General features: G+C 41.4%; 1 protein-coding gene across 2 annotated transcripts in view; it reads left to right on the top strand.

Annotated features, from left to right (window-relative positions):
* gdpd1 (glycerophosphodiester phosphodiesterase domain containing 1) overlaps positions 1-12,672 on the top strand; it is a 53,842-nt gene that overhangs the window by 23,267 nt on the left and 17,903 nt on the right. For both annotated transcript variants that reach the window (XM_060848139.1, XM_060848138.1), the window contains exon 4: positions 10,475-10,610. In XM_060848139.1, coding sequence (XP_060704122.1) covers positions 10,475-10,610 — 136 coding nt within the window. The remainder of the gene's footprint in view (positions 1-10,474; positions 10,611-12,672) is intronic.

Raw genomic sequence — 12,672 nt, 5'->3', positions numbered from 1 at the left:
TCTAGGTATCCTATACATCGCTGGGTCAATAATACGGTTAAAATCTCCCCCTATAATTGTACAGCGGACCCTGAAAGCCACTGACTTAGAGAACGCAGCCATTACAAATTTGAAAGGTTGTGCCAGGGGACGATAAAGATTTAAGATTCCATGTTCCTCTCCATGTATTAGGGCTTTGATCAATATATACCGTCCAGACTCCCCTTTTATTTGGCTTAACATTTAGAAAGGAAGATTCTTCCAAATTAGAATGGCCACTCCCCTGCTGTTTGAGCTGAAACATGAAAAGAAAGCCTGACCAAACCCACCCTGTTGTAGCTTTAAGTGTTCTTTATCAAGTTGATGTGTCTCCTGTCAGAGAACTACATTAACCCCTTCTCTTTTAAGACTTGATAATATCTTTTTCCTTTTGATTGGTGAATTACTCCAATTGACATTCCAGGTGCACCAGCTAAGCAAAGGGCTAGCCATGATCCTCCAGGCAAGTCGGAGACCCCCCCCCCCCCCCCCCCCCCCCCCCCCCCCCCAAGGAGGAAGAACCCCACGCAAAAGACATTGAATAAAGACTTGAACTATCCAAGTTTGATTTAAAATGGCTAAGTTCACAGGGCAAAAGCTATCCTAAGTGATTTAAAAGCTGAGGTAAGGGTGGGTGCCCCACTTTGCCCAAGTCTTAGGCAGAGCACTGCACTCTCAGACATACTGGGTCGCCGCCATCTTTGATCTCCCCAGAGTCCTGCATTGTTAATGAAAATGGGGTTAATTAGAAGTGTTTGAATCTAGAGCAAGTTGAGAATAATACTTGTTTTTCATTTCATTTCTTTGCGTAATTCTGGTTGCAATTATAACAAAATATCAAAACTTCTAAGATTTATTCAAATGCCCCACTTTAAAAATAGGTAACAGTTTTTAATATTTTTCACATTCTCTGGCTTTTTAACATTTAAGACAGTCAAGTTATTTAGAAGTGCCATGACCCTTCATAGCAACTGTTTGTGTTCAGCATGAGCCCAGAAACCCTGATATAGGTAAGTGATTTGATAATCCTGTTTTAATGAAGTAACACCAAACCCACAGAAGTCAGCCCTGTTTCCCCACGTCCCCCCACCCCTCCCCACCCTCACTAGATATTGTGCAATCATCAGAAAGGGCAGGCTCAACCTCAGTCAAGAGCATTTCTCACTGTGCCTGTTGGGCACTGCACTGGGCCGTTGACCAAGAACCTGTGCTTGAGTCTCTGAAGTGGGACATGAGCCCAAAACCTTGCTTTCTGAAAGGTGAAAGAGCAACCAGCTACACCAGCCTGATCAGTCTATAATCATCACTTTTTCAGTTCGTTTTCTGTTGGTAACAAGGGAGACCGTGGTGAACTAGTTTGTTAGCTGACCTTAAATTCCACCAGCTGAAGGGTAGGATTTGATCTTTTCCTCAGAGTCTGCACCTCTGGAATATGAGCCCAATCACACTACTGCTGTGCCATCAGTTCCTGTAAATGCAATTAATAATTCTTGAATTAACAACCCATCTCAGTGATTGGGATTCATCAATTATTGAGGAAATCCAGCTGGTGATGTGGATTTTTAGGGAAGGAAATCTGTTGTCCTTACCCAGTCTTGACAGGCAGGAGGTTGGAAGAACTACTTTGGATTTCAGCATCTGCAGTTTTTTTTTCTCTGTTCTTATCCAGTCTGGCCTACATGTCACTCCAGACCCACAGCAATGCAGGTGACTCCTAATCCCCTCTGAAATGGCCAAACAAACCACAATTTTGTACCAAACCACTACCAAGAGGTCGAACTGTGGGAACTGCAGAGATTCAAGGAGTTGGCTCTTCACCGTCTTCAAGGAAATTAGGGCTGGACAACAAACCAATGCTGGTCTTGCCTGTGACATGTGCCTTCACAAATGGGTGAAAATATTTGATTATCACTTTTGACAATTTTATTTCTGTACTTTTCTCAGCAGAATCAGACCTGTAATTCCTCATGAGTGGCAGCGGTTGGTCAGAATTGGTCTGGGTGAAAGGATAATGAAAGAGTTTGAAGAAAAATACATTTTTTTTTCTCTCTGTTTCCCTTATCAGTTGTTTTTGAAAACATGGAAGACAAGACCAATTTCTGAATTCCACTGTGGCCCCCTTCACTGATGGAAATTTGCATTAAAATGCTCTACTGTTTGCTTTGCTAACTGCTAGCTTCATTCTAAATGTTCTGATTATTATCTGGAGAAGATGTGAAATAGTGCAAGTGTTGAGAAATAACTATGATACAAAAGCATCTCCTTGCTGCAGGGCAGTTACCTCCATTCACTTAAAGCCATGTAATGTGTTATTAGTAGATCATTTTGTCTATTCATTGCCACTGAACAAACCAGGTTTCCCCTTTGTAAATGATTTGGAATAGAACATTGGGAGCATGGGACTGTAGAAATTTCATGGGCAGAGTTGTTTAGTGTTGTTCTTGCAAATCCACCTTAATATTTTAAAAAATCAGAGGTAATTTCAATTCATTTAATTTTTGTGGGATGTGGGAATCACTGGCTAGACCAGCATTGGTTGTCCATCCCTAATTGGCTGAATTTGACTGGCTTACCTGGCCAGTTCAGAGGAAGAGTTAGGAGTCGCCCACATTGCTGTGGGTATGGCGTTACATGTAGGCCAGGATGAGTAAGGATTCCCTTCCCTAAAGGAGGAGTTTTGTTAAGGTAGTGACTCAAACTCCGATTCATGAGACCATCTTTTACCAATTGAATTTTAATTCCATCAGCAATGGTTGTGGTGGAATTTGAACAAGTATCCCCGATATGATCACTACACCACCATCATCCACCATAAACCATAGCAATCTACAGCATAGAAAAAAGCCCTTGTTAGCCTATGCCTTGACTAATAAAGGCAGAAATACCATATGCCGCCTTAACCACTTTATCAACCTTCCTGATATCTTAAGGAGCTGGTGAACATATACACTAAGGTCACTCAGATCCTTGGTAGTTCCCAGGATCCTACCATTCTTCATGTATTCCCTTGCCTTGTATGTCCTGCCCATGTACATCACCTCCCATGTAGCCAGATTGAATTCCATTTGCTGCTGATTAGCTCCATCTGACAAGTGTGTCTACATTCTCTTGTAGTCTGAGGCTATCCTTATCAACATGAAATCCCTTAAACTTAGAGAAATGTATTGTATGGGATATGTATCCCACATTAGATGTGGATTAATTGTGCACAGGAATTATTTAAAATGTTTTTTGAGAATGACAGTCACTGTGTCTTGTTTGTTAAATGTTCTCCCTGAATTTAGGCCTGCAGGCTGATTCCTGCTGTATTATGATTTAACCCAGAATTTCCTTGCTTGGTGTAAATTGGAAACATTGACAACTAACTGGACTTTAATGGGGGTGAAATTTGCTGTAGGACCTTGATCCTGTCTGGAAGTGTAGACTGGGCTGTTTAGCATTGCTCTCACCAAATTCACCTTAAAACACTTTTTGTGTTTCCTAACCAGTGGCTTAATTGCATATTGGGGAGGGAATCAGGGAAGTGGTTTATAATCCGTGCCATGAGACCCATGCTTTGGGAGATCATTAGTTGGGCTAGGGCTTTAGTGGCATGTTAAAGGGGTGCCATGATTTCAGTTCGGGCCAGTTGGAATCTTGGTTCAAACTCTGATTCTAAGACTAGAACCCATCCTCTTGAAGGCCAACACATCAGTGTGGTACCAAGAGAGACCCAAGCTGCATGCTCTGATATGCTGTCTTTGGGATAAGATATTAAACTAACCCTCTATATGATCTTTTTGAATGTGAGAGATCCCATGGCACTCTTTCCAAGAAGAACAGTGTAGTTCTGTCCATGTTCCTGATCACTTGCTGTAACTTGCACCATCCCATTTACAACACCCACTAATGTAGAATGTTCTGCTCAGGAAAGAGTTAGCAGGCCATTTGGTCCATGAGCTGTATCCAGGTTTATTCATTACAAAAGTTCCTTGTCAACTTAACTGGATTGTCCATTTTCCTTTCTCCCTCCTGTGCTTATATAACTTCTCTTTATATGCATCTGTGCTTTCTAACGGGAGTATTTTAGGTGGTAGCTCTGAGTGGTGAGATGTTGAGAGTCCCACTCCAGGAGTGAGTGCATGTACGTGGACTGCTGCTCGAATGGAGTACTGAGGGAGCCCTACACTGTCTGCTGGTCTTGGACTGAAACAATATGCTAGGCCCCATCCACTAACTTGGCTGTTATGTGCAATATCTTTGAGTTTGCTGTATGCAAATTGGCTGCTGTCACCTACATTAGAACATGAATTCAAAAGTATATAATTGTTTGTAAAGAGCTTTTGGACATCCTGTGTTTGTGAAAGATACTGAAATGCAAATTTGTCTTTCTTTTATTGTCTCAACCCCACCCTGGAGATCCACATTCAGGAGTTTATCTAGCCTATTCAGAATTCCCTGTGGACTTGTATTTATGACTGTACTATATTCATGGCTCCTAGATGTAGATGCCACACATAGAAACATCTTTGTGTATCCTATCAAACTCCTGTAGTGTGTCTCTGACCCCTGTCAGGTCACTTGGTTCTTATCTCTTTAAGAGGCCAGTCTGTACAATCATTCTACATTGATAATGTGCAGGACCTGAAACCTGACCTTGTGATGAATCATTGATTAGGTTACGAGCCAGACCTTTCAACAGCAGTACTTTGTACCTTTGGCAAACTGCCCTGGCATTTTTTAAAAAAATTTATTCTTAAGGTATGAGTGACACTGTCACTTACTGACTGTCCGTTGTAGCCTCCGCTGCTTTCTTTGCTGGAATACTTAGCACTTATACTGCTTTCTCTACAGGTGTTGGGCAGTGATTTCAAGGAATTTGAGATTGAAAGGATGTTAACATATGTTTACCTCAGGATGATCATAGATCTGAGAGATTCTTGCTCTCAGTAAAAGATGCAGGTCTATACTTGCTGCTGATTTAATATTAGAGCCTCCGTTTCACGTTAGCAAGTGTTTGCATGTGGAATGACAAAATGATTCAATTCTCATGGGGTCCTTGCTCATTCCTCAAAAACCTAGTTAACAGAGACAACTTGCATTCATTTAGTGCCTTTTATGCAGTGAAACATCTGTTCTGCAAATGCTACTACAAAATATACCAGGATGTTGTCTAGGCTTCAGTTATGGGCAGACTGGAGTTTGTTTTCCTTGGAGCAAAGGAGACTGATGGGAGAATTTGATTGAGACAAATAAAATTGAGGGGCATAGGATAGACAGGAATAGATTGTTTTCCCCTTGGTGGAGGGGTCAATGACCACAGGGACATAGATTTTAAGATAAGGAGCAGAAGGTTTAGAGGAGATGTGAGGCAAATCCTTTTCACCCAGAAGTTGGTGGGAGTCTGGAACTTGCTGCCTGTGTGGGTGGTAGAGACAGAAACCCTCAATTCTTAAAAATGATTTACATGTGCACTTGATGTTAAAGCATTCGAGACTAAATGCTGGGAAATGGGATTAGAATAATTCGTTGATGTTTTTGACCAGCGTGGTCACAAAGGATCAAAGTGCCTTTATTCTGTTCTGTAGACCTGACTATGAAACCAACTTTGATCCTGAGACAGTTGGTGAATTTATAACAGGTAATCAAGGGTAGTTTTAAGCCAGGAGAGCAGGGCAGAAAGATTGCTGGAGGATTCCCAAATTTGAGGGGCTAACCATCCAAAACTTGGTGGTGGGGTAATCAAAGTCAATTATGTGCCAGAGGCTGGAATGAAAAAGGCTGCAGAGATTTTGGGATCATGGACTGGAGGAGATTATGGCAATAGGGAGGGATGAGATGATAAAGGATTTAAAAATGAGGATGAAAATTTTTTAAGTCAAGATGTTGCTTAACCAGCAGTCAATATAGGGATGCAGTGGAAAAGGTGCTTGATGTGATCTTAGATGTGGACATCAGAACTTGGATGACTATAAGTTTGCAGAGGATGGAATGTCGGAAACCACTGAAAAATTATATTTGAATATAATCAAGGCTAGTGATTAACAAATTTTAACTTGAAAGAAATAAAACTTGGATGAATGTATCCTAGTGCTAAAAGCCAACATTTTAAAAATGCACCTTTTCTTCACAGCGTCTCTACTTTTTTAAGGAAGTAATGGCCAAAAATTTGACTTCCGCAAAGGTGCTGCTGAAACGTTGTTTGTGGCTACCCCTAGCATCTCACGTGGTCTATCAACCTGCATGATTAACAAAAGGCCTCCTGTGAGGTATAGAAAGGATATGAAGCTGCGCTGCAGAATGAGTCATTGCCTTCAGTAAAAGAGGGCAAGGGCGGCATTTGGACAGGAATATAGGAACAAATAGCTGTGATGGTATCAGCTGTGCAATTAACGTAATGTCTTAATTACTGCTTTGGCCTCTTAAGATGAGAGAAGCATAGATTGGTTCCCCCAACCGGGAGTGAATTGAAGAAACCCCATTAAGTCTTAATGCTCAACTGGAATGGATGAAAGTTTAATGTAAATTCTATCCAAGAACAACAGCATGTTCATTTCCTCTTTTTTTTCCTCTTAAATTAATCTTTCATATCCTTATAAGAGCTAAAATGTAGCAAGACAGTTCTACTCTATCTTTCCTAAGTCAGGACAAATGCAAGAATATAAATTTCATATAATATCAACAATTTCTACTGCAGAAGAAAAGGCTGCTGATGATTGGCAAGTCAACCCATTCACTTTCAAGACTTGAACTGTTTTGAATTACAGGGAGCATATTAGTACCCATTTATTTCTTCATGGCACCCCCTCAGCTACACAGGGTTGGGTTGACAACCAATCAACTTTGTTGCATTTGTCCTGATGAGTGCACGATGAAAAACTTCCGCACTATGTCTCTCCTGTCAACCAGTCCCAGCTGGAGAACTGTATTCAGTTCTGGATGCTGCATTTCAGGAAGGAGATCAAAAAATTGGGGGTATCTTCTCCTTGGGTTCTCTGTTCAAAGGTAAGTCTGCAAAGAGACCTTGGAAGCAGGTTCATAATTACTTGAAAGTTGGGTCCCAGGTAGACTGGATAATGAAGCAGGTGTTTGGTATGTTTGCCTTTATTGTTCAGTGCATTGAGTATAGGAGTTGGGATGTCATGCTGTGGCTGTACAGGACATTGTTTAAGCCACTTTTGGAATACTGTGTTCAGTTCTGGTCTTCCTGCTATAGGAAGAATTTTGTGAAACTTGAAAGGGTTCAGAAAAGATTTACAAGGATGTTGCCAGGGTTACGGTGTTTGAGCTATAGGGAGAGGCTGAATAGGCTGGGGCTGTTTTTCCCTAGAACGTTTGAGGCTGAGAAGTGACCTTTTTAGAGTTTCATAAAATCATGAAGGGCATGGATAGGGTGAATAGCCAAGTTCTGTTCCCTGGGGTGGGGGAATCCGAAACTAGACGGCATAGGTTTAGGGTAAGAGGGGAAAGATTTAAAAGGGACCTAAGGGTCAACTTTTTCTCAGAGAGTGGTGCTTTTATGGAATAAGCTACCAGATGAAGTGGTGAAGTCTGGTACAATTACAACCTTTAAAAGGCATTTGGAATTGTATATGAATAAGAAGGGTTTAGAGGGATATGGGCCAAATCCTGGTAATGGGACTAAATTAATTTAGAGTATTTAGTCGGCATAGCCAAGTTGGACCAACTGGTCTGTTTTCATGCTCTACAGCTTTATGTCCCACAGCGCTATGACCTCCATTGGGGCAAAGAGGCTGTTCCTGAATCCACCCTAGCTAGGACAAGAATTGTACTCCCCAGAACTGCTGCCAAGTGAGGTTTCTGAGTTGCTGTGGCAGCACCCACTTTTAAATGCACATGATAACCTGGCACTACGGCTAATGATGATGAAAGCAATAATTACTTTCCATCATGTGGCTCTTATCCACCCTCCTACAGTACTTTTTTGGAAGGATTTGCAGGTTGGTACTCAATGGTTGCTCAGTTAACTGGATGGCCAGTTTGTGATGCCAACATTGTGGGTTCAGTTACCACACCAGCTGAGGTTACCATGTAGGACACGCCTTCTCAACCTCACCTCTTGTCTGAGGCGTGGTGACCCTCAAGTTAAACTGCTGTAATGAAAGAGCAGTTTGTTTAATTTGGTACAAGTGTAGTGACTTTACTCAACCTGTTTGTCGCCATGTTGTGAATGCATCTTCCATGGTCATCAGACCCTGGACTGGAACTTGAAACTAAAGCTTCTAAGCCATGGAAAGGGATGCTACCCACTGCAGCACAAGGCTTCCACTGGAAAGAATACAGAAGAGACTTATGAGAACGATACCAGGGATGAAATACTTTGTGTGAAGAGATGGGAGAAATTGCCCTTTAATGGACAAATTCAAAACCATAAAGGGCATTGATTGAGTAAGCAGAGGGAAATTGTTTCCACTGATTGAAAGGCTGGCAGCAACGCTGTTTGGGATAACTGGCAGAAGAGCCAGAGGGGAAATTAAACTTGATCTGTGCTAAGATGTTAAGATCTGGAATACACTGCCTGAATATGTTGGAAGCGAGTAGGGGCTTTTGAAATAAATTTTGGGAAAAATAATGGAAAATAAAACATTTCCAGAATTATGGGGAGAGAACGTAGGACTAATTGGATAGCTCTTTCAATGAAGCAGCACAGGCATAATAGGTTTAATGGCCTCCGTCCATGCCAGGAGATCCTATAATTTTGTACAGTTCATTTCAATGTCCATTTTCTTTCTCATGATCGCCCAGTAGTAATGAGATAACTGGGGAGATTGGCACCAACATTATGAACAGAAAGATCCTGGACAATGGTAATGCAGTAAGGTGACCAGATCATTGGTTTATTGAGAAGAAAATATCAGTCTAGACACTGGAGAGAATTTCTCTGCTTTTTGGAAAAAGTGCCCAAGAGTGCAGGTGGGGCCTCAGTTTAAATTATTGTCCAAAAGATATTAGCCCTTATGACACAGCATTCCCTCTGTAACGCATGGAAACAGATGGATTCTGTTTCAGCTCTGAATGGAATTTGAGCCATTAGCATTCTCTGAGAAAACTGCTATCCACTGAGCCATGGATGGCATCAAGGAAACATTTTGACTGGAGGCTTTTTATCTCCAAAGGTCCGCAGTATCAATGGGAAGCAGATTACAGACTCATTGACTGTATTTTATAGGGAAAGTGGGTCCAATTGAAACCACATTAATAATTAGCAACATGGAGTGTTTACGTTTGAAAGCTATAGTGTCAACTATTGTTTCAGATAACCATTCTAAGATGTTCATGGTATTTTTGCTCCTGTATGTTAGCTTACTGTAGTGATTTGCATTTACATAGACCTTTAAGATCACAAGGGATTTCACAGGAGTGTAATTGAACAAAGGTTGATGCCAGGTCTCGAGCCCATTGCAACCCAATTTAGCATATGTTCCATTATTGAGGTTACTTTATTGCTTTGTTTGTAAGTAATTGAAAATTAGGTGTGGGAACTGTCATGCTGCAGTGGTCAGAGACCCTGGTTCAAACCTCATCTGTTCCAGAGGTGTGTAATAATGTCTCTGAAAAGATCAACCAAATATAAGAATTGAGATGGGGTGTGAATCTCTGGACAGTTAGTTTTGCTGAATTGAACTGGAATCGGGGTCACTGTTGCTAGGATGCTGGCCTAATTTTTGTCTTTTTACCTGACTCTCTCTAATAAATGAGGTCACCTCTCATTTTCTAACTCCAGAGATTGTAGACCCATTCTACTCCATTCTTCCTCTGAAGATAGCCTTTGCATTCCAGGACTGCACCTAGTGAACCTTTGTCACCACCCCTCTTGCAAATGTACCCTTCTTCAAATATTAAGACCAAAACTACTCTGAATGTCATCTCCTCAAGCTGTATATAATTTAAAGAAAGATTTCTCCTATGTTATATTACAGTCCTCTCCTTGGGTGAAGAAACCCACTTTTTTGGGGACGGAGGAGACTGATTGATAGATTTAGTAAATTTTTTTTATGTCAGCTTGAAAGCTTTGGACTGCGAGCATGAATTTGGTGGGCTGAATGGTCTCCACCTGTGTCCTTATTCTAAGATACATTCATTTTTTTGATGAAACTAGTACAATAAATTTAATTTTAAAAATTAAGCATTGCTGCATGAATACAGAGTGAGAGCAAGAGAAATTTGAGTATTGTTGTTGGTTTTGGTGCACAGAGTAGGTACAGCAGCATTTCAGGGGAAGATGGATAAACTCTTGAGACGGAAACAAGGACCGGACAGAGCAGGTAATAGACATTGAGACTGTTAAACATCAAATTATCAATATTAGAACGAAAGCTGTCCAGGAAGTTAGCACTTGGGGTGGCAGTGCTGCCATTTTTAACACTTGCATCTAAAATTAAAATAGTAATTTACAGTTGGACTGGTCTCCTTGCTATTTGTAATGGGAGTGCTGTTTACTGTTTAACTCTTTCAGTGCTGTGCAGTTGGGAACAGAGATGCTGGAGCTTGATTGTCACATGACCAAAGATGGCCAAGTGGTTGTGTCACACGATGACAATTTGAAAAGAACCACAGGGATGGATGTGGACATAGCTGACCTCACATTCTCAGTAAGTGACAAACTTTTGAAAGCTATTTTAAGTAGCTCTTGTATTTTCCTTTAAATTGGTTTTGTCACTTTGCAGTGCTTGGCACATAATTTCATTTAACTTGCCAGCATCTTTGTCATGTATGGTAAATTGTCTTTCATTAAATGTAATAAGCCATATTGTGCACAGCAAGGTTGCAGGAATAATAATGAGAGAGCAGATCTGCATTGGCTGAGGAAGAAATATAGGATAGCACACATCGAATACCTTTAGCGCTTGGCTGAACAGTAGCAGGGCATCTCTCCGATCCCCATGAGTAAAAGGCATAGGCAGCATTATATAATGTTGCAATGATACTGCCCCTTCCTCAGTGCTGCTGATCCCTGAGCGCTGTCCCTCTGATGGCATGATGCTGGCAGTCTGGTTTTCTGTCAGTGAGCACTGCCTCGTGTTGCCTTGTGGCAGTCCCCCAGCGCTGACCTTCCAACAGCACAATGTATATGTTGTACGCTAGCTTGTATTACCTGCTCATGTTCTGGAGTGAGTCTAGAACCCCACATTCTGATTCCGTGATGATTACTGAGCTGATGCAGGGTGTCTGTGGCTGCTGTGCTGTGAAACCCTTGCACAACTGGGAAAGAAAAAGCAAGCTATATGCCAAGTTTCTCCACATAGAATTCACACCTGTAATAATGGCTTGATGTACATTTTGTTGTGACTGGAATTTATAAAACCCCAGTCCCCCAGCTGCTGCTCAATGTCCTATTGAACTATTGTATAATGTTTAATCATCAAACCGTACATTCTTGAGTAAAGGTCAGCCAATCTGGCAGCATCTGAACAGAAATCAAAGTTAACATTTCAGGTTCAGTGACCCTTTCTCAGATACTGCCAAGCCTGCTGAGTTCTTTCAGCAACTTCTGAATTTTGTTTCTAAAAGTTCTCCATGTGTGCTATCCTATATTTCTTCGTCAACCAATGCAGGTCTGCTCTCTCATGTATTGTTCCTGCAACCTTAGTGTGCATCTGCAGTTCTTTCAGTTTTTATTCTTGTGTAAAGGTTTGGATTAAGATTTCAACATTTGGAAAACATCAGTGCAACAGGAACAAATGGCCATAAGTTCAAAGCTGCAAAGGCCAAATTCAGGATAGGCACAGAGATGAAGATTATCAGCTGGGTACGTGCCAAGATGGGAGGGTTGGGACAAGGAGACAGACTCAATCTGTCCTGTCATATTGATTCCTGACAACAGTCTGAAATAGCTGAAATTCTTGGAATGACAATTTGGGTTGGATAATATCCAAGTGTTTCCTGACTGCAGTCACCAGCCAAGTCTTGTAGCATGTTAGTAGCAGACCTGCACCTTTATATTTGAAGGCCCAAGCCCCCCTTCAGGAGTTGAGCTCCTAATCCACAGCTGACTCTAGTCTCAGTGCAGAACAAGGGGAGTGCTGTCAGGGGACTGCAGGTGAGAAGGGAGGACCCCCTCTGTTTGCAGAAAAGAAAGACTTTGCATTTCTGTAGCAACTTGCACAACCCTGGGACAACTCGAAAGTGTTCAAAAGCTCATGAAGAACGATCAGATAGTGAAGCAGCAGTGTTCCCAATCCTGTCTAGATTAATTTCAGAACATTCCATCTTGTGACTTAAACCTCTTTCCTGTTATCATCTACCTGATCAGTCATCTTCTGTGTGAATTGGTTTTTTTAGAAAAGGCAATTGATTTTAAAAAAAAGGCAGTCACAACCCCTGGAATCCTTAACAGCTTTATTTATCGGGTGTTTATTGTTAGAGGAGTCCAGATTAGATTGCACCCTAGGGTAGATTTTGCTTCCTGAGTCATTTGGGTGACCCTGGGTCAATCAGAGGGTTTGCAGTCCAAGAGGACACTAAATTTGTGAAGGACAAGATCAGATGGATCGTTGAGCTACCAATGCTCGAAGCAATCCATCTAATTTATGGTTTTAATTGAAGCCAGTTGAGATCATATGTTTTAAAGCTTTCATATTGACAGTTGTGGTTATAAGGTACACAACAGATATGCAGTAGGAGGAATGATTGCTTCTTGTTTCAGAGTTTCCC

This window comes from Hemiscyllium ocellatum, chromosome 31 (assembly GCF_020745735.1).
Source record: "Hemiscyllium ocellatum isolate sHemOce1 chromosome 31, sHemOce1.pat.X.cur, whole genome shotgun sequence".
Taxonomy (NCBI): domain Eukaryota; kingdom Metazoa; phylum Chordata; class Chondrichthyes; order Orectolobiformes; family Hemiscylliidae; genus Hemiscyllium; species Hemiscyllium ocellatum.
This window is presented reverse-complemented; position numbering and strand designations above follow the sequence as displayed.